The sequence below is a fragment of the Bemisia tabaci genome, chromosome 8, assembly GCF_918797505.1.
Source record: "Bemisia tabaci chromosome 8, PGI_BMITA_v3".
Classification (NCBI taxonomy): domain Eukaryota; kingdom Metazoa; phylum Arthropoda; class Insecta; order Hemiptera; family Aleyrodidae; genus Bemisia; species Bemisia tabaci.
Window position 1 is genome coordinate 3,856,127 of NC_092800.1, and position 24,825 is coordinate 3,880,951.

General features: G+C 41.3%; 2 protein-coding genes and 1 pseudogene across 3 annotated transcripts in view; all 3 read right to left on the reverse strand.

Annotated features, from left to right (window-relative positions):
• Positions 1-24,825, reverse strand: part of sbb (scribbler) — a 411,047-nt gene that overhangs the window by 199,589 nt on the left and 186,633 nt on the right. The gene's annotated exons all lie outside the window — the stretch shown is intronic.
• On the reverse strand, positions 10,263-21,318 carry LOC109037933 (uncharacterized). Its single transcript, XM_019052801.2, has 3 exons — positions 21,085-21,318; positions 19,361-19,561; positions 10,263-10,867 (listed from the first exon to the last, which is right to left on the reverse strand). Exons 1-3 carry the CDS (start codon positions 21,226-21,228, stop codon positions 10,325-10,327), a joined length of 888 nt encoding a protein of 295 aa, XP_018908346.2. The 5' UTR covers positions 21,229-21,318; the 3' UTR covers positions 10,263-10,324.
• On the reverse strand, positions 20,004-20,998 carry LOC109037935 (NADH dehydrogenase [ubiquinone] iron-sulfur protein 6, mitochondrial pseudogene; annotated as a pseudogene).

The following is a 24,825-nucleotide window of genomic DNA, read 5'->3' on the forward strand; positions in this document are numbered from 1 at the left end:
GTACATCACTGTCGTTAGCATCAATTTTTTTTTTCAGCAGCAAAGTCTTTCCTCTAACAGTCGGGGGAAAATTTGGCCGCGCCTGATGGTCCATACGGCGTTTCTCCTTAGCACGCCAGTATGGGTCTCATCAAGACGTAAACGCGTTAATGAAACATCGAAATAATCAACAGGGAAAACGAAAAAGATGCTGTGAAGCCGGAACGAAAAAAGGAGAGCGGATGCACCGTGCAAGGACTATCCGAAGCGCAATTTCGCGTGCGGCAGCTTTTTCGTGTCGGGTGCGCGAGCGAACCCAACGACCAACGCGTGAGGCTAAAGTCAGTTCACGCCGGAACGGGCAACTTTTAATTCCCCCGTCCCCCGGTTCGACCGGGTACGCAACCCGACTTTCCGTGCTCCTCTCGCCGCACACTAAAGCGAGTCAATAATAGGAGAAGACAAGAGACCCTCCACTACTACCATGATAGCGAAGAGAGCCGTAATTGCACAATTTTCGCGCCTTCTAGCCCGCATGATACTCTACGCTTCACTGCGGAGTTAATTTAGTTGCTTAACCTAACCGAACCCAACTTTATATCGCGTCAGTTTCCTACAGGAGACGATTGCAAAAGATAGCGCCTTCAAGCCCGCATAATACTATACGCTTCACTGCGGAGTTAATTTAGTTGCTTAACCTAACCGAACCCAACATTGGTACCTACATCGCGTCAGTTTTATACAGTTTTTCGGACAATTAGTGGCAATTTGACAAAGCACGGAGGCTTCTTTCAATAAAATTTTCCGGTCAGATGCTTCTGAGTCCGTTTTCTCAGAACTTCATTTTTGCACTTACGGCTCTCTTTTGATTATAGATGGCAACATACTTTAGGAACACTCAGTAAAAAAATTATTCTCAAAATTCCCAAAAATAAAGTCTTAACTCCGGCAGAAAGTAATTCCCGTTGCGGCAATGGGAGGGAGAGAGACAGAACACGAGGGATTCCGTTGCGCGCTCGGCCGCCGCCGCTGAGCTGAAACTTTCAGCCGTACTTTCTCTGCGCTTGCAATTCTAATTGCCAATATTTTTGGTTCAAAAAATCAAGCAAAAAATAATCTATATCTCGTGGATCTGCTTTTTGTGATTTCAGGAATATGATTTCAGTAATCGTCGAAGGAAAGTGAAATTCTCAGTGGTGACTGGTGGCGCTTTCTCTATTCTTAAATTATCCCTAATCGAACCCTGGATTCACCTTAAGAGCGGCAACATTGGTTTTTTCGGGCAATTTCCTTCCGGCAACACCCTTTGAAATTGTATTGTGGCGAAATAAACGTAAAAATTTGAAATTTAAGCCCAAGTTTCGTGTCCGACCCTTCCAGTCAGTTCGTTCCACCGTGCGCCGCCGTCGCGTCGTCGAAAACGCGTCGGGGCGAAAGAGTGAGACGTCGAAACTGCTGCCGTGTTTGCCCGTTTATGACGAGGTAAACGTGTGACTGTTCCCCCGGTAACAAATGACGACTTCGCTCCTCCACACAGCTGCAGTGCTCCTGAAGCAACCCCCCCTCCTCCTTCGCCCTTCAGTCCCCCCCCCCCCCGGGCGGGGGAGAAACGAGAGCTTGCTTAATATAGTCTGCAGCGCCGACGACGGACTCGTTATTACTTTACGCTCATTGCTTCAATTTTACGGGGCGCTCGTCTCCCCCCTCCCCCCTCCCCATCGATAGCGGTCGTTGCAGTTTTCCCGCGTCGATCGCCGATTTTCACGCCCCTTTAGACTTTCAATTGGACGTATTTCTACCAAAGAGACCTATGTGGAGGTGAGAAATATGGGGTGTGCTCTTGGAAGCTGCATAAGAAGCAATGTAAAAGTGGGCGTGATTCCTTTTGAGGAATTGGAAAAGCGGGATGTTGCATTCTATCAAAGAGACCTATGTGCAACTGAGTGCGGAACTCATGAGCCGCGGGCATGGCAAGAGAGCCTTGTGGACAGGGCTCATGAGTTTATGCGGAGGCCGGCGGACGGCGGCGACCGCGGAGACCGGTCTCCTTGCCGCTGACGTCACCGGCGCTTTATTATTCTCATTCACTCTTACGCAAAGAGAACTAACGAGCACACCCCATATTTCTCACTTGCACATAGGTCTCTTTGGTAGAAATACGTCCATTTGGATTACATTCTGCAATCAGGAAAATAAGGGGGGGGGGAAGGAGCTGGAGCCGCCGAAAAATTTCAGGGACGCGAGCTAAGAAGTCTCTTGCGTGCTCTGCCGTGGTGAGGAAGAACGCCGTATGAACATTCGAGAGTTGCCGAATTTTCAAGGTTAAAACATGTATATTTGACGACGTTTACGCATATTTTCCCTTGAAATTTTCAGATATTTTAGATTAAATTGTGTACAAAATTGTCTGAAAATGATGGGAAGAATATTCACAATTTTTCCAGTAAAATTGGTCTTTATCGAAAAAAAAACTTGGCAACGTCTGAAGGCTAATACGGCGTTCTTCCTTAGCGCGGCAGTGCTGATCCCAAGACGGAACAATCAGCGACTGAGCTCCCTGCTGGGGAAGTCTACGGCGTCGCAAACCGCGTTTTGTGATCGCGGACTTGCGCCGGCGATGTGTTGTTTCTAATAAGCCAGAAATGATGATTCATCCTTGCAAAAATGTGTTCCCATTTATACTCCATCGAATCAGGAAAAAAAAAGGGGGGGGGGAGGTGAGCTGGAGCCGCCAAAAACTTTCAGGGATGCGATCTAAGAGATCTCTTGCGCACTGACCCCAAGATAGAACGCTCGGCAGAAGAGCTCTCCGCGAGGGAAAACGAAACATATTGAGCCAAGTGCTTTGCGATATATCGATTGTTGTGCCATTTGAACCTATGGAAAAGGATCGATAAACAGGGTGTTGCAGGGTGTGGACACCTTAATAACAGTGGCGTGGCGTGAATTGCGATATATCGATTGTTATGCCATTTAAACCTATGGAAAAAGATCGATAAATAGGGTTTTTGCTGCGAACACCTTAATAATCGATTTTTTACCATAGGTTTAATGGCATAACAATCGATATATCGCAAAGCACGCCGCGCCACTGTTTTGAGCGAGTCGGGAGCGTCTGGTGTCTGTGTTTAGTCGAAAACGCACTCGATTCAATTTAAATCGTTAATTAGAGCAAAATGAGGCTAGGCACGGTGACGCGGCGCGGGGGGGGGGGGGGGGGGGGAGGGGCGGGGAGGGCGCTAAAATAATGCCTCTCTCGGCGGGAGCGCGGGTGCCACCGAGTTAAAATGGGGCTTCGTTCCTCGTTCGCCTGACATCAGGGAGTAACTACAATTTGAGATGAGCTTGAGAAAGCACTGAGTTATATGGATAGCAAGGTTCATCGTCGAGTGTAGTTACGCCCTTTTGTCGGGGAGGCGACGCGTTGTTCTCGGGATTTAACTTCTCTTCCTCGGGAAAAGATGTTAAAAAGAGGGGGAAAAAGTTACCGTCCTCCAAACTCGGGTAGAATATTAAAACCGAGGCCAAGTGAACATGAGAACGGGGAGGACTGAATTTCTTCCCCGGGGGTGTTGCCACGTCAAAGGCACGAAAGTCTCGTGGAGTTTCCTGGGATGGAGCTCTTGCAAGGTTGCCGCAGAATTTGGAAAATCTGATATTTCCCTGACAATTGAATCAGTGAGAACGAAAACACACACTGGAAAAAAAAAAGTAGCTTGGATCTAGAGTCCAGACTCTTGAAAACATTGACAAGGAAAAAAACTCTTGATTCAATCGGATTTTTGCTTAAATCGAGAGCCAAGCCTCTTAATTTGAGCGGATTTCCTTTTGATTCAAGCAATAATCCGATTGGATCAAGAGTAATTTTTCTTGTCACTGTTTTCAAGAGTTTGGACTCTAGATCCAAGCTACTTTTTTTCCAGTGCACCAACTCGAAAAATTAAAATAATCAAGACCCACACAAAATCTATATCGACGGTGAAAGTCGGCAATCACATAACTCGGTTTGCGACGTCGCAGACTTCCTGTCATACTTTATTTTTAAATGGAAAACTACTCAACGGCAATTCTTTAAAACTGTCATGATTTTTCTTCTCAATGCGAAGAAAATTCTGCAAAAACTTCAAGAAATAATATAAATTTGTTCTCCTTTAAAAAAATGACGTAGAGGCGGAGATTTTCAGACACCGCAAACGAGTTATGTGATTGCCGACTTTCACCGTCGATATATGTTTAATCTATCTACATTTCCCCATTTAAAGCGATGGTAAAGAATCGATTGTTAAGGTGTTCGTTGCGAATATCCTGTTTATCGACCCTTTCCCATGGTTTTAAATGGCAGATCAATCGATATATCGCAAAGCACGCCACGCCACTGGGGACTGGGCGGTATGGACGGTGCAACTTACAGTTTTTGCTTGCATTGACGATCCCCGATGTGCGGGTAGAAGAATAAACGTGCTCTTACCTGAAACAAGACAAAGAAAAACGGGATTAGCGTCGCTGAGTCACGATGAAAAACGAGTTTTCACAGACATAAATGCTCTCGGAAACGTTCTTGCGTTTCCGCGAGGTTGCTCGCGCTTTTTTCCCCAACTCGCGAACGGACTCGCGCTTGTTGCAAAAACGCTTCCGAGGAGACTGAAGATATGCTGATGTGGAGGGGAATTAGCGCGAGAATTCGGGACGGATATCGTGAGCGAACGCTTCAGTTGAGAATTTGCTTCAAGTACCGCGAAAAATATCGATGAAGAAAACTAAGAGGACAGTGACAAAATCAAACAAAATAATGGCGGATTTGCTTGTTTCTGAAATTTTGGGGATTCCATGTTTGAGAGCATAACTACTGAGCGAACTGAGCATGAGAATATCCTTGGTTTCGGAAATGAACAAAAATTATTCTGCCATGCTAAGGAAAAACGCCATATATGAACCTTCAGGCGTTGCCAATTTCCTTTGATAAACACTGGTAAAAAAAAACCTCTTGGACCAATGCCGCGGTGCATTGACTTAAGAGTGCAGTTTCTTGTCGCCGGATTTAAGAGTCTTGAACTCTTGTTTCAAGCGGATTTTGCATTGATTCAATTAAAAATGCGCTTGAAACAAGAGTCTAGACTCTTAGATCCGGCGACAAGAAACTGCACTCTTGAACCAAGAGGTTTTTCTTACCAGTGAAACACGAATTTCCTGGTAAACCTATGAATATTACCTTTCAATATATGTAGATGATTTAGTTCGCTATTTCAACTTAAACGCCTGAAAATGTCAAGGGAAAATATTCGTAACTATCCTCAAAAATAAACATATTATCGAAGGAAATCTGGCAACTCTCGAATTTTCATACAGCGTTTTCCATTAGCACGACAGGTTACGAGGAAATCTGACCAAAATGACCTTATTTGCTAAAATACATGTGTTCAATAATGGGGAACGCCGCCAGATGACGTCACAAGACGGCAAATTTTCTAACTTAAATATACATTTTTCTAAAATTTCCTATATCCCACCCCTTCACAAATCATTTCAATTTTCAGGGGAAAAAATTGTGAAAAATAGTGCGAGCGCATCTCGTTTTAAATACTCTCAGATGCAGCAATTAGAAATTTTCTTGCAAATTTTCCATGATATTAGAAACTGTTGAGGAACATGGATAATCAATGCAATTTTAGTGTAGTGAAACGAGTATAGCGGAAGGCATCAATGACTGATGACATTAAACGTAATGTAGAATTTGCCTTTCACTATGATGAAAACTGCGCCTGTGAAAGATCATGTCACATGATTGTAATGATTTTTTAAGCGCATTTCGTGAGATTTTCGTGCAGATCCTAAACTTTCGCTACATGTTTGCTCCGGTGTACTGCAAAAAAGTCCCAATCTCAAGATCCGCAAATCGCAAAAAAATATGCTTATCAGATGGGAAGTTAGCGCGAGATTTCACGACGGATATCGTGGGAAAAAACTTTATTTGGGAGGCAAGGATTCAGTTCTTCGGCGAGTATCGAAAAAAGTTTTATGAGAAAAAGTAGGAGGATACATTATGATTACCCTGATATTGCCCTATTTGAATCTGTGGTAAAGCATCGATTATTCAGGTATTCGTCGCGAACACCCTGTTTATCGATCCTTTTCCATAGGTTTAAATGGCATAACAATCGATATATCGCAAAGCACGCCACGCCACTGTTCCGATACTGCGTCACTCCCACGAATTAGAATTTTTTGTTTTCAGCGCCCGAAAATGGGAACGCGACACCTCGCCCGGGGCTTTTAAAATTATTAGCTCCGCCGACAAAACGACGCTAATTGAAATCTAGCGTCCCCTGGCGGGAGACCGCCGCACTAAAAACTGTCGAATTCGGAAAAGCTCGCCTCGGAAAAGCCCCCCCCCCCTCCGGCGACGGATGACGAATTTCCCGACCGAGCATTGTTCGGTGACCCCCGCACAGGACCGGAAACCGTACTCGGCCACACCGCAAAAGCCCCACTGCACCGAGCGTTGCCGAACATCCGGCGAAAAACGCCGAGCTTAAAGTCGAAAAACGCATTCCGCAAGCGAACCGGCAACGCTGCGGCGCCGAAATCGAATACGGGAAACAAATTGATTAGCAGCAGAGTAAATAATGGACGTAAAAAGCTAATTACCGAATGTCCACCGCGTCTGGCATGGCGGGGGCCTGCTCAACATGGTGGGGAAAAAGGGAGGGGGGTTGGTGGTGGCAGGGTTGTAAATAGATTGATATGGATACGGGTGCGATGATGAAGGGAAGAGGGGGGGGGGTACTTTATTAAAATATTAGTATGAAATGATTGGTGCAAATTGATTGAGAGTAGAATGAAGGCGGTTTCGCACGGACGGCGGATTTCCATCGATTCCACTCGTTTGCGTCGCGTTGCGCTGTTGCGCATGCGCGAAGATGAAATATTTAATGTTGCCGCATGGTTTGCTAAAACTATAATTATTTTCCTCTACGTCACGCATTATAGTTCTATGAGAAATCCTTGCACGAGACTAGGAGTCCATGGCTACTCCCTTTGTGACACTTGGATCCGTAAATACACATGATATTTTCAGTCGAGAATAATTGTCTGAAATATGTCCGTATGTCGTCGTTTTTAAGGCCAAAGAACCTTATCACATTTCAATGTGGCACGTCAGAGTATCTACTAAAATAAACTGGCCAAAAATAAGTACTTATACAGTGCTTTTTCAGTACCTCCATTTAAGGAAATTCGAAAAATTTCAAAAATTTGAATTTCTCGCTCAAATCAAGACAAAAATGACAAAAAAATTAAAAAGAATCCGCACCTTCTTCTGGAATTTCCGCACTTCTTCAGTTTTTCCGGACCGCCCTTAAAAAATCAGTACTATTTACGAACTTTCCGGAAATTCCGGACTTGTAGACACCTTGCACGTTTTCCACGCGTAAATTGTATTTTTACATTCGATGTCAAACTCACGGTCAAAGATTTTCTCGTAAAGGCGAGTGCGAAAATGGGTCTGACGTTTCGTCGTGCTGAAGTAAGGGAAAACGCCGTACGAACATTGAAATTCTGCTAATTTTCCGGATTAAAAAATTTTCCCCTGTATGATATTTTTCCACGTTTTTCCTTGGAATGTTCAGGGAGTAACAACATTGAATGTCTGAAAAATTGGAAACAAAATATAGAGAACGTTTTCGATTAATTCGCATTTCATCCGAGGAAATCTAGCAACTCCGTGCGAGCATGTATTTTTGAACAAGGTATGTATTTTTGAGGAGTATTAAGCATATTCTTCCTTGAACTTTACACATATTTTAGATTAAATTGCGATAGTTGTCGAAAAAAAATGTAAGCAAAATATTCAGAATTTTCCAGTATATTAGTTTTTTACCGGGGGGAATATGGCAACGCTTGAAGGCTCGTACGGCATTTTTCCTTGGCATGGCAGAGTACACTTCAAAATTAAACTAGAAATATTTCCCTCTCCCTCAGCATCTCTCCCTGCCACACAGTGGATCGAGCAGTGGCGTGGCGTGCTCTGCGATATATAGATTGATCTATCATTTAAACTTATGGGAAAAGATCGATAGACAGGGTGTTCGCAACGAACACCTTAATAATCGATTCTTTACCATAGCTTCAAATGGGGAAATATCGATATATCGCAAAGCACGCCACGCCACTGGGATCGAGTCAATTGGAGAGGTCGGACATGAAATTTTTGCCAAAATTGCGAATTTTGATGTTTATTTCGTCACATTTGAGAGCTCAAGGGGTGCTAATGACAGGAAACATCACGAGGAAATCAATGGAGCCACTTTTAGAACCTCAAAGTTTGATGTAAAAGGAGCTATAAGCGTTTAAAATTTCCAAATTTTGTCCGACTCGATCCACTGTGCGCCGTCGAGGTCCTAGCAGGACCACGTTGTGCGGAGCTTGCAGATTACATCGCGGTGAAAAATGATGATGACGACGACGGGCGATGATGATGGAGATGAAGATGCAACGATGATGATGAGATGACTGATGCAACTCCGAAACGCGTCGCATCCACTTCCACTGGAGCGGGACTCACCTTCCATTCCATTCCACTCCAACGGGAGTCCATACTCGGTAATCAAGTTTTCAGATAATTCCGCCCATTAGCAGGCCGACTGGACTTTAATCGTCCATAAAGAACCACCCGCCTCCCCGCACCGCCCATGCCAGCTCCGCGGCCATTGGTGACGGCCAAGTCGAGATCGAGAGCCCGAGGTTGTCATATTTCCGATTTTTGTTCCATTTATCCAGAAACCAGCACACCTGGAATGTCGAGTCCCTTTACACTGAGAGACAAGACAATGTGAATCCATTCCTGACTGGTTCCCGTATTTTAGGCCTTCACTCACAGTGTCACGAACGGGAATAAAGATTACATTTTCACCGATTGCAAAGATTACAATCTGGAATGGACCAGGGAATTACGGGTTCGGCAAGGGACAGATGGAATGAGAGAAGGAACGGAGAGAGGAATTTGAGAATGAGCCGATCAAAGATTACAAAAAAACGTTCAATTTCTGTAATCTTTATTCCCGTTTGTGACTCCGCGAGAGGGTGTTGTCTTGACTCTCAGTATAGAGGGACTTTACTGGAATGTTGCTCATGGAAATTGGGTGCCTATATAATTATGTATGGAGAGACGGTATGTTGGAATTTGTTAGCCAACGTGGGTCAAAAATCAGCATAATGCTGATAATCTCAATACAAAGGAAAAAAGCTCATATGAGCACAATTTCCCCTCAACGAGATACACTCATCACGATCAGTTGGATTTCATTTTGCGATATTAGGAGCTATAATTCCTGGCTCATCCGAAAAAACACTTACGTGCGTAAGGAAACTAATGGTTCATACGTTGTTTTTATACTGAGCCAGAATTTATAGTTCCTAATTGCAAAATTTGGACCAGTTTGTGTATATGGAAAGAGAACGGACATGTCGGTAATTTTAAGGTTAACGGAACTCTTGCGGCCCAGAGATGGAAAATTTATAGTTATAATCCTCTTTAAAAAAGTTATAATCCTCTGAGAAGTCGGCAGATAAATATGCATACAGTTCCCTGAAAATTCGTGACTTTTCGGGGAAAATTTGGCAACGCCTGGTGGTCCATACGGAGTTTTTCCGTAGCACGGAAGAACTGCCACAGGTGTTTCCGCTCGAATCAATATCAATATCGGGGAGATAACTCACGAAAACTTTGACCGACCGTTTACTGTCACAGAGCTCACAAAATCAGTAATAATTTTTAAAAATCCAACACCATGTAAGAGAGACAACGAAACGAAAAGTTCAATAAAAATAAATTAAAAATTTTACCTAAACTCTTGAATTTTTGTCAAAATAAATATAATTTTCCAAAGTATAGGTGTCCATTCAGCCTACCCATTCAAATTTCTCATTTTTCCTAGAAATCGATGCCAATTACAGGCAATATCAATAAAAAAATGTTGCAGTTCTGAGTACATTCACAGCACTCTCTTTTTATCTCTAAATCAGCACTAATTTTACCAAATAAATAATATTTTATAAAAAACCTGTTGGAACGAAAAGCTCAATTATCGCTGAATGCAGTTAAATTTTTTAGAAATTACGGTAACAAATCCACATTTGGGACACTTGTTCTACCTCTTCAACTCGTCCCACGAATCAATAACAATTTCGAGGAAATATTAATCAAGAACTTGAGAGTAAGAGTGTCCGTTGAGGACACTCATCTCATCACTATTAAAACGTGTCAAATAAATAAAAGGCAAAAGGAAAAAATATCATAATATTATATATTTTTTAGTCGCACTTCACTTTTTTCACTTTTACATTTCAGTCACTTCGAGTAGGCATTTCTTTCTTCTTTCAATGCAGAACTTTCAGCAAGGTGGTCCATACCGTACCGCCTTAATAAAGGAGTAAGTGCTTGGCTTGAGGACTTGAGGGAAGTTAGTTTACCGTAAGCATTCGCCCTGTCATACCATACATAATGATGAATGTATTCGCATAAATCGGCATGTGCTTGCGCGATGCAGTAGGCATATTGCTTCAATGTCTCTTTATCACCGGTTCCATTTGTGACATCTTCAACCAAGAGACTAAAGAAAGCAAGGCGATCAGGATTTAGAAGGAATTTATACCATTCCGCCGTCCGCTTCCTCTTGATCGCTCGTTTCTCTCGTCTTTGTCGCGCACTTCCAAAGAATCTCTCTAAACTTAGTATCTTCGCGTCTTCCGGGTTCTGCTTCCTCCAATTATTCTCAATCTCCCTCGCGGCTTCGATGTCTTGCTGAGGAATCGCTCCCTTTCTATATTTTTCCTCTGTGTACTCAATAGCATCGCGCGCTCGAACCCTTGCCATGACTCTTTCATAACGGGTCTGTGAACAATTGTGAAAAATTGAAATGAAATAAGTGATACATTTCTAGACGTTTGACAAATGGACGTATTTCTATCAAACGGAACTATGTGTACAGTGACGTGAGCCCGGGTATGCATGTATTCTTATGGGTCTCAGGGCTCATGTCTTCATGCACATAGTTCCGTTTGATAGAAATACGTCCAAATAGTAATGTGTTGATATCGTCACCTTCCGGGCAAAGTATCACAAGCGCCATGCGACGTTTAAAAATTTCCGCCGCCATTTTATTTTTTTACAGAGAAATGTTAGGTTGAATTTGTTTAAAAATTTCACTGAATTTAATTGGCAGCCCAAAGAAAATTCAGTGAAATTTTTAGACAGCTTCGTTGAACAATTTCTCTGTAAAAAAATAAAATGGCGGCGGAAATTTTTAAACGTCGCATGGCGCTTGTGATACTTTGCCCGGAAGGTGACGATATTTGACGAGGGAAGTGTTGATGTGCCAAAAATATAAATCGGACGTGTTTCTACCAAACAGGCCTATGTGAAGGTGAGAAATATGGCGTTTGCTCGTTAGTTCTCTGGCCGTAAGAGTGAATGAGAATAATAAAGCGCCAGTGACGTCAGCGACAACGAACGAGGGTAAGCTCGAGGGCGCGGCAGCGGGGAAGTCGTCGTCGGGGCACTTTAACTCATGAGCCCTGTCTACAACGCTCTCTTGCCATGCCCGCGGCTCATGAGTTCCGCATTCAGTTGGCACATAGGTCTGTTTGATGGAATGTAAAATCCCGCTTTTCCAATTCTTCAAAAGGAATCACGCCCACTTTTACATTGCTTCTTATGCAGCTTCGACGAGCACACCCCAAATTTCTCACCTCCACACGGTTCTGTTTGGTAGAAATACGTCCAATTTCAAACGTAAGGCTGGCATCAGAAGTTTTCACTGTTTTCAGTTAATTTAAAGATCGAAATGAACGTTCCCGAAGATGTTCTTTGATAAATCGCAGTTGTGCGTTTAATTATACCACGGAAAATCATCACTGCTAATATAATGCACAGAAGAAAGAAAGATTAAACCCACATGTCTCACTATTACGATCAAAGCCTACTTAGCTTGTCAAGACTCAAGATTCACTTACACAAAACTTAACTCAGGGCGACCAGAAAAATAGACTAGTGTTTACACCCTGCGCAATAAGACGTTAACGTTACATCGCATATACGTGATTAACGATACCGTGGTACGTTGAAAGGGCGTTATAAACTTTACTGAACGTTACGTTACTCAAGCGAAATAAAAAATCGTTAAACAACCAAAAATGAAAACCTTAAAATGTTAACTGATTGCCAGCACGTATCTTATTACATTCTCTCGCTTTATCGTCTGGTAATGTTGTGATAGCGTCCCTCTCGTAACGTCATAGCAACATCGCTCAATCCTATGTCGCAGAAACGTCCTTCTAACGTTGGCAAATACTTTCATACGACGGTGTATCGATAACGTTACGTTTAACTCATCGAAAATCACGTTGTTACACCGATGTAGATTGTTACGTGACGTTCATACGTAACCGTAGTAAAATAAAATGGGCCTGTTGCAAACTTTTGCTAGAGCAAAAATAAGAGTTGTTTCTTATAGATAATGCCTTAAAAATCACGATGAGCGCATCGGCAAAGTCTGAAATGCACTCATAACTTCACAATCTGCGTAAGAAATTTGCGTTTTTTTAAGCTTCCCGCTTCAAAAACGATACTACGGCACAGGTGAACATTTTGTTAGAGGAGTCGCTCCATCGTCGGCGATATTCATCATGGCCGACGCTTGCTTGCAGTTCCGCGCGTAATTCGAGGAGAGTTCAAGGTCAATCAATTCGGGCGTGGAAAATATGAACGCTAACACGCCGATTGTTATCTGGTCTAATCCAGTTCAGGTGTTATCTCGTCCCATCACACGTGTTTTGGCGGATTAGCGTCGGCCATGGTGAGTATTGCCGACGATGGAACGACTCCTCTTACAAAATGTTCACCTGTGCCGTAGTATCGTTTTTGAAGCGGGAAGCTCAAAGAACCGCAAATTTCTTACGCAGACTGTGAAGTTATGAGTGCATTTCAGACTTTGCCGATGCGCTCATCGTGATTTTTGAGGCATTGTCGCGTATACCGCAACGCGTTTTTTCATAGAGATTCTCTATCTCCCTTTCTCCCATATTTTCGGTCTCTCTCTATGAATTTTCAGAACCCAGCTTCGAGCAAGCTTCACTTACTCGTTGCTGTGATCAGTCGTACGCATCTATCTTTATCTTGTTTTTTTGATCGCCAGCGTCACGAGATGGATTGAAAGATAAGACTCTCGCGGGCCTGAGATCCACGTTGGACGGAGGAGGCTCGGGACGGCACTTCGATTTCCACCACGAAGCCAATCTGTATATTCCAACTGCACAGCCTTCCTTAGTGCTCCTAGTATCTGTCACCTTTGTAACGATTTCATTTTCATAATACACGCGAATACATACGTACCCGCTAAAACATCTCTTCGTATTTTGTTCCGCTCTCCCACGAACTCGCCGCGTCAAAGATTTATTTAGATTTCTCAGTCGGACTAAAACATGAGAGATCCGATTGACGTGACATGGTGCCGAAACCCTCTAATTGACTTTTCAGCTCAATTCGAACCGTTCGCTTTCCGTTATCATTGCGTGGTATTTTTGCGTGGAATACAAGTGACTAGAATCGACGGAATTCGTTACTCATAATTCGACTAATAATTGGAACAATTTTCTATTTTTTATTCTTCTGCGATATCTACACGGATATCCCACCGCACGGGTCAAGAGCATACCCCACCGCACGGGTCGAGAGCATACCCCATCGTGCGAATACTTAAACGTATTCCAACGTTTCCACTTTGGGTCAATTCTGCGCACAGTCCAGGCTACACTCCATTTTTGGGCACATAGGCATCTTTAATCACTCAGGTTGTACCTTTCTGAGTTACAAATTCCAGTGTGCAAATAACTTCTTTCTTAGTGATTTATCTCTTGTTTTTTTTCTTTTTTTCCTTAAAATGTAATGTCTGATTTGAGCGAGTCAGACAACTCCATTGATACAACCGTAATTCCGTCTGCGGCTTCCCACACCTCTTCTACCCCAATTAAACTAAACGTGGTAGGGGAAGACCCAAGAAAAACACCTCAAAAAACCCCCGCTCTTTTAGTGTCCCTCCCCATAACTTTTCAAATCTCACCTCTTCACCCCCCCCCCCTTTCTGTAGCAAACATGGCCTCTGAAACGTTCAACCCAGAAGTTGTAACTTCGACAATTGAGAATGCGTTAAAAACACCCCTCATCCACCCTCTAAAGTTCTCAGGTTCAGAAGACGTCAAAGATTTTTTAGACTCAATAGACACAGCATGTTCAATTAATTCGTGGAAGCCGGATGTGATTCCATATATAATAGAGAAATATCTTAGTTCAGAAGCTCTCTCCTTTTTTAAATTGTTGCGCGCGAAATTTCAAAAACTAGATTACAAAACCTTCAAGACTAGCTTTCTTGCCCAATTTAAAGATGAAGACCGACAAAATAAACTTGAATTGCAATTAAGAAATTTAAAATTGTCTGATCCCACGAAACTTCTAGATCATGTTTTCAAAGTTAAGGCATTATGTGCCAAGCTTTCCCCGACCCCATCAGATTCCAAAGTAATTTTTTATATTATGTCTTCATTACCTCATGATATTGCACAAACATTTTCTTTGTATCCGCATAATACGATGGACGAATTTGATAGATCGCTGAAATTATTCTTAGCGCGAGATTCTCTCCTCAGCCTTTCTACGCAATCTGCTCCTAACCCTCCATCAGCCCCTCAAATTTTGTCCGTTGAGAGTCAACAAAACAAAAAATTTAGGCCGAAATCTAAGGAATTTTTCGAAAAAAATCAGGAAAATAGACCTCCTCCCCCGTCTAACAAGGGGAACTTCCCAAGCTGCCGCCTCCGATCGGGCTGAAAAAATTCGTACGAACTCTATGGATGAATTTATTTGACCCGTATTTTTTTGTTTTTTCCAATGCCCCCCAGAAACACCCCAAAAAAATTCCGGAAAGTTTTGCTTTGAGCGCTTGAGTCTATATACGCAGTATAGCAGCAACGACTTACCGTCAAGTGGTGGCTCTGCGGTAGCGCGCTCGCCCAGTGTTCCGGCGGGCCCGGGTTCGACTAACGATAACGTTCGCTTACAATACGGCAACTCAGGAATCCACCGGATACTCACCATTTTTCTTGTTGTATGGATTCACATCCGATACTTCTCTCTCGGCAATTCTTCCCTCGAGTAATATGGATTCTAATCTTTTAGAAAACATTGAAATTTTAACAGATATCCGGACGACTATACCAAATTTAATTGCAAAAGCTCAAGCACGGGATAAACGGCGTTACGATTCTGATAGACGCGAAATTCTCTTCAAACCTGGAGATTTGGTTATGGTCAGCTTATCGAGAAGAAATTCTAAATTAGATCCATTATTTAAAGGACCTTTCAAAATCATATCTAGAGAGACATTGGATAATTACATTGTAGAAGTTCCGATACGAGGTACTTTATCTAATGAAAAAATTCATGTTTCCCGTTTGAAACCTCACAGTTGTAGTCAGTCTCCACTCGTTGATTCCGTTCCACGAAATAGTGACATCCAAATCAACGATAAAACCGTCATTAATAGGCCAATAACTCGCGCCTTCGCAAAAGAGACCTCTGTTTAATTTTTCTTGTCATATCACATCTAATTCATTCACTTCCTGCCAGGCGGCATGCTTTGGAAAATGAACACAGATTTCGGAAAAAACTAGACCTGCCTTTCATTCTAGTTGATAGGGTGTCAATTTTCAATTAACGGACCTAGTGGTCTAAAATTTTTATTCCGAACATGAAAGTTTTTCTCTCATTACTTGCCTTTACCATGAATTGACATACTATTTCCTATCGCCTTTCTCATTTTTCCATACATTCACACCTTGTGAATATTCAGTCTCATTCATTCACTGCGTTCATTTGCTGAAGCATAGCTCGTTGATATACCTACAGTACGGTCAACTTACGTTTTTGATAACCAACCTGCTCCGTTGATTATTATATTCTTGTATGTACATTTTTCCGAATACATCCTACCCATAGTTTCTTTTTTCTTATGTTTCAGTTACGATGTATTATACTATTGTAATCGGCATACTTACGCTCCATACTCACGCACCCTTTGAGATGAAATCGACAATCGACAAATCCTGGATACTACGGACTTTTCTCCGATGATTTTAAATAATTTTCTGTACAGTTGAATCTTTCAATCCTACCTGACTGATCACTAGGCCCCAAATTTTTTTTTTATGTCCCTACCTTTCTTACCTTTCTTTATTTTATTTTTTGTACTTTCTTTTTCCCTGCATTCACCTTCCATGTTGAAATCGCAAAAGCGATTTCTCATCGGCGAGGGGGATGTCGCGTATACCGCAACGCGTTTTCCATAGAGATTCTCTATCTCCCTTTCTCCCATATTTTCGGTCTCTCTCTATGAATTTTCAGAACCCAGCTTCGAGCAAGCTTCACTTACTCGTTGCTGTGATCAGTCGTACGCATCGCAAATGAACTAGCGTCTAACTAAAATTTAAAATTGCTATAATAAGTTATTAACTTTGATAAAAATAATTAAGTAATACCAACAAGTTAAACTATAAATTAAATTATTAAATTTTAAATAATTAAAATTTATTTGATGATAGATTGTTTTTTTGATCGCCAGCGTCACGAGATGGATTGAAAGATAAGACTCTCGCGGGCCTGAGCTCCACGTTGGACGGAGGAGGCTCAGGACGGCACACGGTGGATCGAGTCAATGGTAGAGGTCGGTCATGGGTGACGAAAAAAAAAGTCTGATTTTAAATATTTTTTCATGGTTTTCTAGTAGTTAAGCTTCCAAAATGAATGTATCCACGGTTCTAGGATCTTTGAACCCTTCCGCTTTGACATGCGGGTTGCCTAAAGCTGACATTGCAGGTGGTATCAAATTTGCCGTCTAATTCTCAAGGTTTTATTTCGCTTTTCCATGAGTTCTGTGGCAGATTTATCAAAATTTCAATTAAACATGCTTATTCTCCTCCCTTTAAGGAACATTTTGGTATATCATGAATGTGCATTGGCATATTTTTAGGAGGACCAAAACCACCTCCAAAGTTTGCTTTAAAAAAAACGCCCAAAAAAATGTTAAAATAGCTCGATAAAAAAATGTCCACAAGTGTCCGCAAAATCCTTCGTTGGGTTGCCTCCTGTACACTATCAGGAATGATATTATGTAATAATTAGCCGCTAATATCCGCTAATCTGCGAAAACGGTCCATTTGAATGATAGGAAGTCGCGCCTGCTGGGAATCCGATCTTGCTCTATTGCCATCAATAAAATCGTGCATCACACGATATCCTTCAATCTCGATAATTTTTTCTACTGATTACTGATTTTGGCTTATTTGTTGATATTTTTGGACGAGACATTAACCTCCTGTTAGTCTTTGAAGTTGATTCAATCAACGTTATACTGTGCGATAAAGTTTAAGGTGTATGTTTTGCGCATTGTATATTTCACACGTCCCGTTTCTTGCAAAATGTCTTCAACATACCTAGAACTCTTTCATGAGCTCCATACAAATAAAATTTCAACTCCCCCCCCCCCCCCCCCCCCTTGGAGGATGACAATACTTTCTCTACCCTAGGGTAGCGAGAAAGTAAAAATTGGTTGTGGGTTGAAAAAGAAGAAATACAAGAAATTTCTTCAAGAGACAATAGTCCTTCTCAGAGGTTCTTCAAGGATCAGAACTTGCATGAAAAATAAATTTCCTCTTATTTTCATATTTATTCAATAAATATGTTTCAAACTTCACTCCAAACATTGAGGAACAAAACGAAATAATGGAAGATGATATAATTTTTTTTTTTCTCTGCACATTCAATTTTTTTATCTGGTGATAAGTACCTATAATAATCTTCTAGGATGACTCGATAAAAAGAAGCTACAGTTTATACATCTCTTTTTATTTCTTTAATATATTGATCTATTTTTTGAAATATGCATATTTGTTGAATATATGAAAGAGTAGAGAGTTCATAAAAATGAAAACGTCTATTGACTGGCTGGAGGAAAAGAGAAGAAAAATGAACATTATCAGAATGTTCCGTATATGTGTCAGTATGCAATTGCGAGAAACCAATTAACATGAACAAAAAACGATGTTATCAGAAATTGAAAGAAATATGGCAACCTTCGTAGTGAGGGGGCTGTAAAGCCGCCCTCCCTCACTCCTCAAGTAATGTCCTTGAGTCAAGCTCCATAGAGAAAAAAAGGCGGTGTTTGCATTTCGGGCATCTTGGAATTTTTTGATGACTTGATGACGTAGGTGGGTACAGCTGGGTACAGCGACGCGACGTCCCCTTCACGCTGTACCCACCTACGTCATCAAGTCATCAAAAAATTCCAAGATGCCCGAAATGCAAAAACCTCCTTTTTTTTCTCTATGGTCAAGCTCTGCAAAATTATTCTTTATGGAAGATGCTTACGGTCCCATTCGCCGAAAGTAACGTGAAAAAACAGCTATCGAGGATCCCATTTTCAATAGTCATGAAAAAGTGTGTCAAACTCGTATTAAAACTCGTTATTCGGCTGAAAAATGATGAAAAATGTAATCTACGACGAAAAATACATTAGATGAGTGTAATTTGCTCTATTCTAAGGGTGGGAAATCTCCGTAATCAGAGAAAATAAGACGCGTGATGCGCGATGACCGACCCCTCCCATTGACTCGATCCACCGTGCGGCAGGCACTTCGATTTCCACCACGAAGCCAATCTGTATATTCCAACTGCACAGCCTTCCTTAGTGCTCCTAGTATCTGTCACCTTTGTAACGATTTCATTTTCATAATACACGCGAATACATACGTACCCGCTAAAACATCTCTTCGTATTTTGTTCCGCTCTCCCACGAACTCGCCGCGTCAAAGATTTATTTAGATTTCTCAGTCGGACTAAAACATGAGAGATCCGATTGACGTGACAGGCATTAACTATAAGAAACAACTCTTATTTTTACTCTAGCAAAAGTTTGCAACAGGCCCATTATCAAGATTCGTCTTTGAAAACGTAACATGTAATATCTGTTGAGCAATCTCATTCTAGGAAAAAATTAGGTGCCATGAGCACGAAAAACTGGATAAATAACTTAAAAATGTGTTGAATAAAAATACAAAAATGAGAGAAATATCGCGAAAGCAGCTAGGTATTCGTGGTTGGAGGGACGCCTTATAAATAAATTCGAGATGTGTTTATTTGCAGAAAAGATTCTTGTTGTGTTCGTCAGAACAGCCATCTTTGAACTTTTTGAACGAGATTATGAACTCGTGAATTTGCCTAAAATTCATTCCTTTTAAAAACTGTAATCGGTGGAAAGATATGAAAATTATTACTCACGTTAGATATTCTAAGAATCGCATTTTCCTCTGTCAAATTGTAAATCCTATCTCTTTCTTCGTCAAGTCTCTGTTCTAGGAACTCGGTTTTTATTTTTGCTGTATTTAGATGTAGTTCCTGGACTTCTTTTGTTCTGGCCGTTGTATTTCGATCGTCACCCGAATCCAATAAAAGTGGATTTTTTGCTTGCGTTTGATGCACCTACAAAAAGTGTTTAATTATTTGGTATTTTATCAGTTTAAACCAATGTAATCTATTAATTTAACTCTTTTCACGAGGTAGAACATAGTTTTATGATACAATTTTTGAGTGATTGCAGGTGGCTAAAAGTTCAATTTTATTGCTATTTTCGAACAGGATTTTTTTAAAAAAGATAAAAATGAGAGTCTAAAATACTGTTATGACAGAAAAATATTACTTCATCACTTTTACTAAGTACATGGTTTATTACCAGTAACAGTTACTTTACATATGTATTTCAATTGCTAAAAAAAAAAGAAAAAAAAGGAGAGGACAGTAAGTACCATCCTCAGAAAAAGGAGATGATCCTTCATCAAAAACTGGCCTTCTTCCATCTAAAAAATTCTTCCAAAATGGAGAAAAAAATGTTTATACTGAAAAGAATTCTTGAAATTAATATGAATTTTTTTCAACAAATTAAAACATTTAATATTGAATGATTACTCCCGTTTAGTATGAACAAAAAAAATTGAAGTTTAAGTATTTACAGGTATAATAATATCTACATTTTATGGTCTCCACATTATACTGAACTAATGATGATGATCATCCTTGTAGAATCGAAGCCCACAGTATCCGCAAGTATGATTTCCTGGCTTATCCAAATTGATGTAGACTTTAGGGTGTCCTAGTGGTCCACCACCGCCATTGCAAGAAACAATCCTGTCTGGTTTAGGTTCTGGTGGAACATTGTGGATGAGTTCGATGGCAGGTGAAGGATTGATATGTTTTATTCCTTGAACGAATCGGGCCATTCGGTAATCATTTTTGTCATATTTCTGTCCGGTGTGAGTGGGTAAGTCCTCTGGAAGTGTTCGGGCATCACTTGAAGCACATCTTGACACAAATATTGGAGCTTTTTTGACACTAAATTGTTTACAAATTTCTTTACGCAAAACTGATAACGCCATTTTAGCAGTGATTACTGGACTGTGATCGAAATTAATATGAATTATGAAATTGTAAAAAATTTACAGAGCTTCACTGTTAAAAATCAACGATTTACTCTGAGTGAATACTTGGCGTGAAAAAAAATCCAGCGCGAATTTCGCGCCGTACTCTGAGTGAGTAGATCAGAGCGTGAATATCACCAACGACGGACGAATTAGTTGAGGTACCTCGAGTAGCGTGAATTCAGGACGTCCTGGTACGAGCACCGAATGGCAAAGTGGTAGCGCACTCGTCTCTCACCACCGCGACTCGAGTTCAAATCCATGCTGCAGCAGTTCCACTTTACGTTTGCCTGTCAGATTTTCACTCCCGCCAGAGCACGAAATTCGTGCCGAGCTTATTTCGCGCTGGATCCATGCACTCAGAGTAATAACAGGTGGTCAAAATAGCAACTGAGTAAGCGTGAATTTCGCGCCGGGATTTTTAAGAGTGTAGAAATGTTAACTTGGAGTGCATTTTTTCACTTGTATTAAGTTTACTTTAACGCATGGTTCATGCACCAAATGCAAAAATAAATAAATTATTGTACTTACAGTTTCATCGTGTGCTTCGAATGGAGCCACAAATGCACCAACTTGAGCGATTAAATATAGCACGAAAATACAGGCGCACAGCTTCATTGCGTCGTCAACAGCTGAAGATCGTGTTCGAACCTCGCACAAAAACCTCTCTTCCATATCTGGCAGTGATTCACTGTGCTCTTGAAATTTTCTTCGTCCTCTTTTTATCAGGGAGCCACGAGCAACAACTTGGACTTTTGGTTCAAGATAAGAGTCATTTCTTCTAGTCAAATGTTGATTGTCCTGAGTCAATTACGCAACGAGAGGGAACAGATAATAATCAATCAAGGACGAAAGTAGATCTCCAGAGCGCAGAAAAGCCAAGGTCGTAAAATTCACTCTTTTCGATAAGTCGCCGAAACTGTGGTCGGGGTGGACTCAGTTCCGGGGGTAGGTCATTAAGGGATGCGCCAGAAACTGGAAACAAAAGGCTCGGAGTCCGCGTCTCCGGCCGAGGGCTTAATATAATCGGCCAACTAAATAATATTACACGACGAAAAGGAAGCAATATTCGAAAGGAATAACCTCATCTGTTTTCCTCGCCCGCGGTAAACTTTCCGTCATCTGGACGCGAGGGCCGGGGGGGGGGGGTGAGAGGGTGGAAGGAGATTACGAGCGATGCGCTCGACAGGAAGGAAAAAAAGACGGAGAAGAAGAATAAAACGAGAAAGAGAGATGGAAGTGAACAACGCGGCGGGGGCTTCGAGGAAAAGCGTGCGAGCTTGTACAAGAGTATTTTTACGGCAGAAACAAAAAAGGGAAGAAAATAAATAAAAAAAAACACGGATCTCATGCTGCGCTGTGTTGTCGGTTCGAGGGGGTTTCAGGCGTGACGTCACTGGATTCAAGCAACGCACGACGGCGTCAGAAGATTCTCTAACGATGTTAGATAGACTAGCAGGTAGACAATGTAGACATGCTCCAAGATTTTTCAAAATAATACAAATCGTCGTTAGGAGCCGTCCCTAAATTGGACGTATTTATAACAAAAGGAACTACGTCCATAGGGTTTGCGAGTAACATAGTACCTTTTAGCATAAATACGTCAAATTACGTAACGGTCTGGGGAGGGGGCGAGGAGAGCGTTACGCCATTTTGTTTTCACGAGTTAATACGCCACAGAAGCGTTACAAGGGGGAGGAGGGTCAAGAAGGCCGAAAAAGTGCGTTAAGTATAAGAAGGGACGGCCCCTTATCGTTAAAGACCTTTTCTAAGTTGAGCAGATGCAAGCACATTTTTAGCTAGAATTACCGATGCTAAAAAGGAAACTTCGAAGAATGGACTTTAGATCAGATAAAACTTTGGAGTCTTCGGAATCTAAGGTGTGTAAACTTTGAAAATTGATTGTATCAGGAAAAAATCACTATAATTGTTCCCGGGCGGAAATTACCGTGAGCATTGTCGCTGATATTCCTTCTTCGAAAAATATCAAGAACTCTACACATCTTAGAAGAAAATACAAAAAGAGAACACCTATAAGCAATTTATCTATTTCTATCTGCGGTAGTGATGATACCCTCCTTCGTTATCAATGAATAAATTCAATTTTTAGTAATGAATCCATCTGCTTTTAATTTCATAAGCACTGTTGAGCATTTTTGAATTTTTTAGATTTTTAATTCATAAGAACTTTGGAAGTTTTAAATACTAAAGATGATAAAGATATATTTTACAATAAAAAAAAATAAATATAATCTCTGTAACTTTACATGCTCGAAAGGGTAAGAATTATGTATGAAATCTATTCTATTCAACATATTTTTATCGCTTGCATTGTCATTCTAGAGTCGAATTTCAAACCTTCAGGGGTGCCTGAATATCAGACCTACCCAACGAAATCGATGATACGTTCGCTCAGGAAAAAGTTACAATATACTTTCTTCAGGCGCAAATTACCATGAGCATCATAGCTAATGTTATCATCCTTGAGCCATTTTAAAAAAAACGGCGGTAGTTTGTGATTCTCTTACAGAATACTTCGATTCGACCGTGCTCTACCGACAATACTACTTTTTTGACTGTTCATTAGCTCAGGGAAAAGTCACAACATAGTGTTTTCAGGCGCAAATTACCAAAAGCATCATTGCTAATGTCGTCAGTCTTGAGTCATATTGATAACCTTTGGGATTGTCTAACTGTCAACCTTACATGTTCATGTCTTGCGATTCCTGCAATTCCTACCCACCTATTACCTCACACCTTTGTCGATACGTTAGCTCAGGAAAACATCACTACATAGTGTTTTCAGGCGCAAATTACCATGAGCATCATTGCTAATCTCATCATCCTTGAGTCATGTTTAAACCTGCGGTGGTTTTTAATCGTCATACTGGTTACTTCGATTCGACCGTACTCTACCAACAATACAATTTTAGACTGAAAGGTAGCTCAGGAAAAAATCACAACATGCTGTTTTCAGGCGCAAATTACCAAAAGCATCATTGCTAATGTTGTCAGTCTTGAGTCATATTTTATAACCTTTGGAATTGAATCGTTGTCAACGGAATCACGTCGATCGTTTCACATTTTTATTTTTCGATCGAATCGACACTCTCCTTTCTTTAATACTCCAACGATGGAATTCCTCTGGCAACGCCAACGCCGCACCGCACAGTGGATCGAGTCGATGGGAGAGGTCGGGCCTGAGTTTTTGGACTTAAACTACAAATTTTGATATTTACTTTGTCAAATTTCCAATTATAAGGAGTCCTTCAAACAACAAATCTTACACGTAAACCAATGAAACCACTTTCAAAATCTTGAAGTATTGTGATAACGGAGTTGTGAGCTTTTAAAGTTTCCAGAATTTACCCGACTTTTGACTATTGATTTGCTCCGTTTGCGCCGTCGCAAGCTCCCGACAATCGAACTTGCAACGTGCGGAACTGAAAGGCGCGTGAAAAAGGAGAAGAAAAGCCGGCGGGCGCGGCGAAGCCGCGCAGTGGGAAAAATAAAAAAAAGAAAAAGAAGAAGAAAAGAAAGATATTCGGACCGACGCGACTCGACTCGAACCGCCACCGTCGTTTTCCCTGGGAAATAGAGAAAAGAAAAAAAGGAAAAGAAGAAAAAAACGTGAGGCAGCGATGGCTTTGTGACGGGGAATCAAATAAACTCGCAACAAATTGCGGAATCGGTGACGAGTGCCCTGCCTCGTCGAGAACACCCATTAAAGCTCTGTTACTCCGACTTTCAGGATGAAACACCGACGCTCCCTCACTCGGATCCGAGACGGGTGGGACGGGCGACGCCTTTAGTGATCGATTATCGATATTCCCCCATTTGAAGATGTAGTAAAGAATCGATGATTATGGTGTACCCTGTTTGTCGATCCTTTTCCATAGGGTTAAATGGCAGATCAATGGAATTTTGGGTCTTTGCTAGGACTTTCTATGTTAATTCAGCTTTGAACGGGACTATTTGGACTGAGTTAAGCAGAAAGGAACCAACCCACATTTTGGAAAAAATTGAGTTATGAGTGGTATTGAACTCAACCGCTGCTCTACCACTATCGCTAAAATTCAAAGTTTTTGTTGGAGCAAATTTTGCAGAAATTGAACTGGAAGTTTATCTTTTACATTGAGTCTTATGCAGGAGCCAAACTTTAAACCTCTTTTTCTCGGTTCGATCCCGATGTGGCTTGGTTCCTTTCTGTTTAACTCCGTCCATTTCTAACTTTTCATTATGCAGCCAATGTAAGGGTTGCTTTTGATAGAG

Coding starts and splice junctions, on each gene's coding strand:
- LOC109037933 (XM_019052801.2), bottom strand. CDS start 21,228: ATGGAAGAGAGGTTTTTGTGCGAGGTTCGAACACGATCTTCAGCTGTT. Junction 19,562..21,084: donor TCGAAGCACACGATGAAACT/GTAAGTACAATA, acceptor CACTTTTTGTAG/GTGCATCAAACGCAAGCAAA. Junction 10,868..19,360: donor CGATTCTTAGAATATCTAAC/GTGAGTAATAAT, acceptor AATTGTTCACAG/ACCCGTTATGAAAGAGTCAT.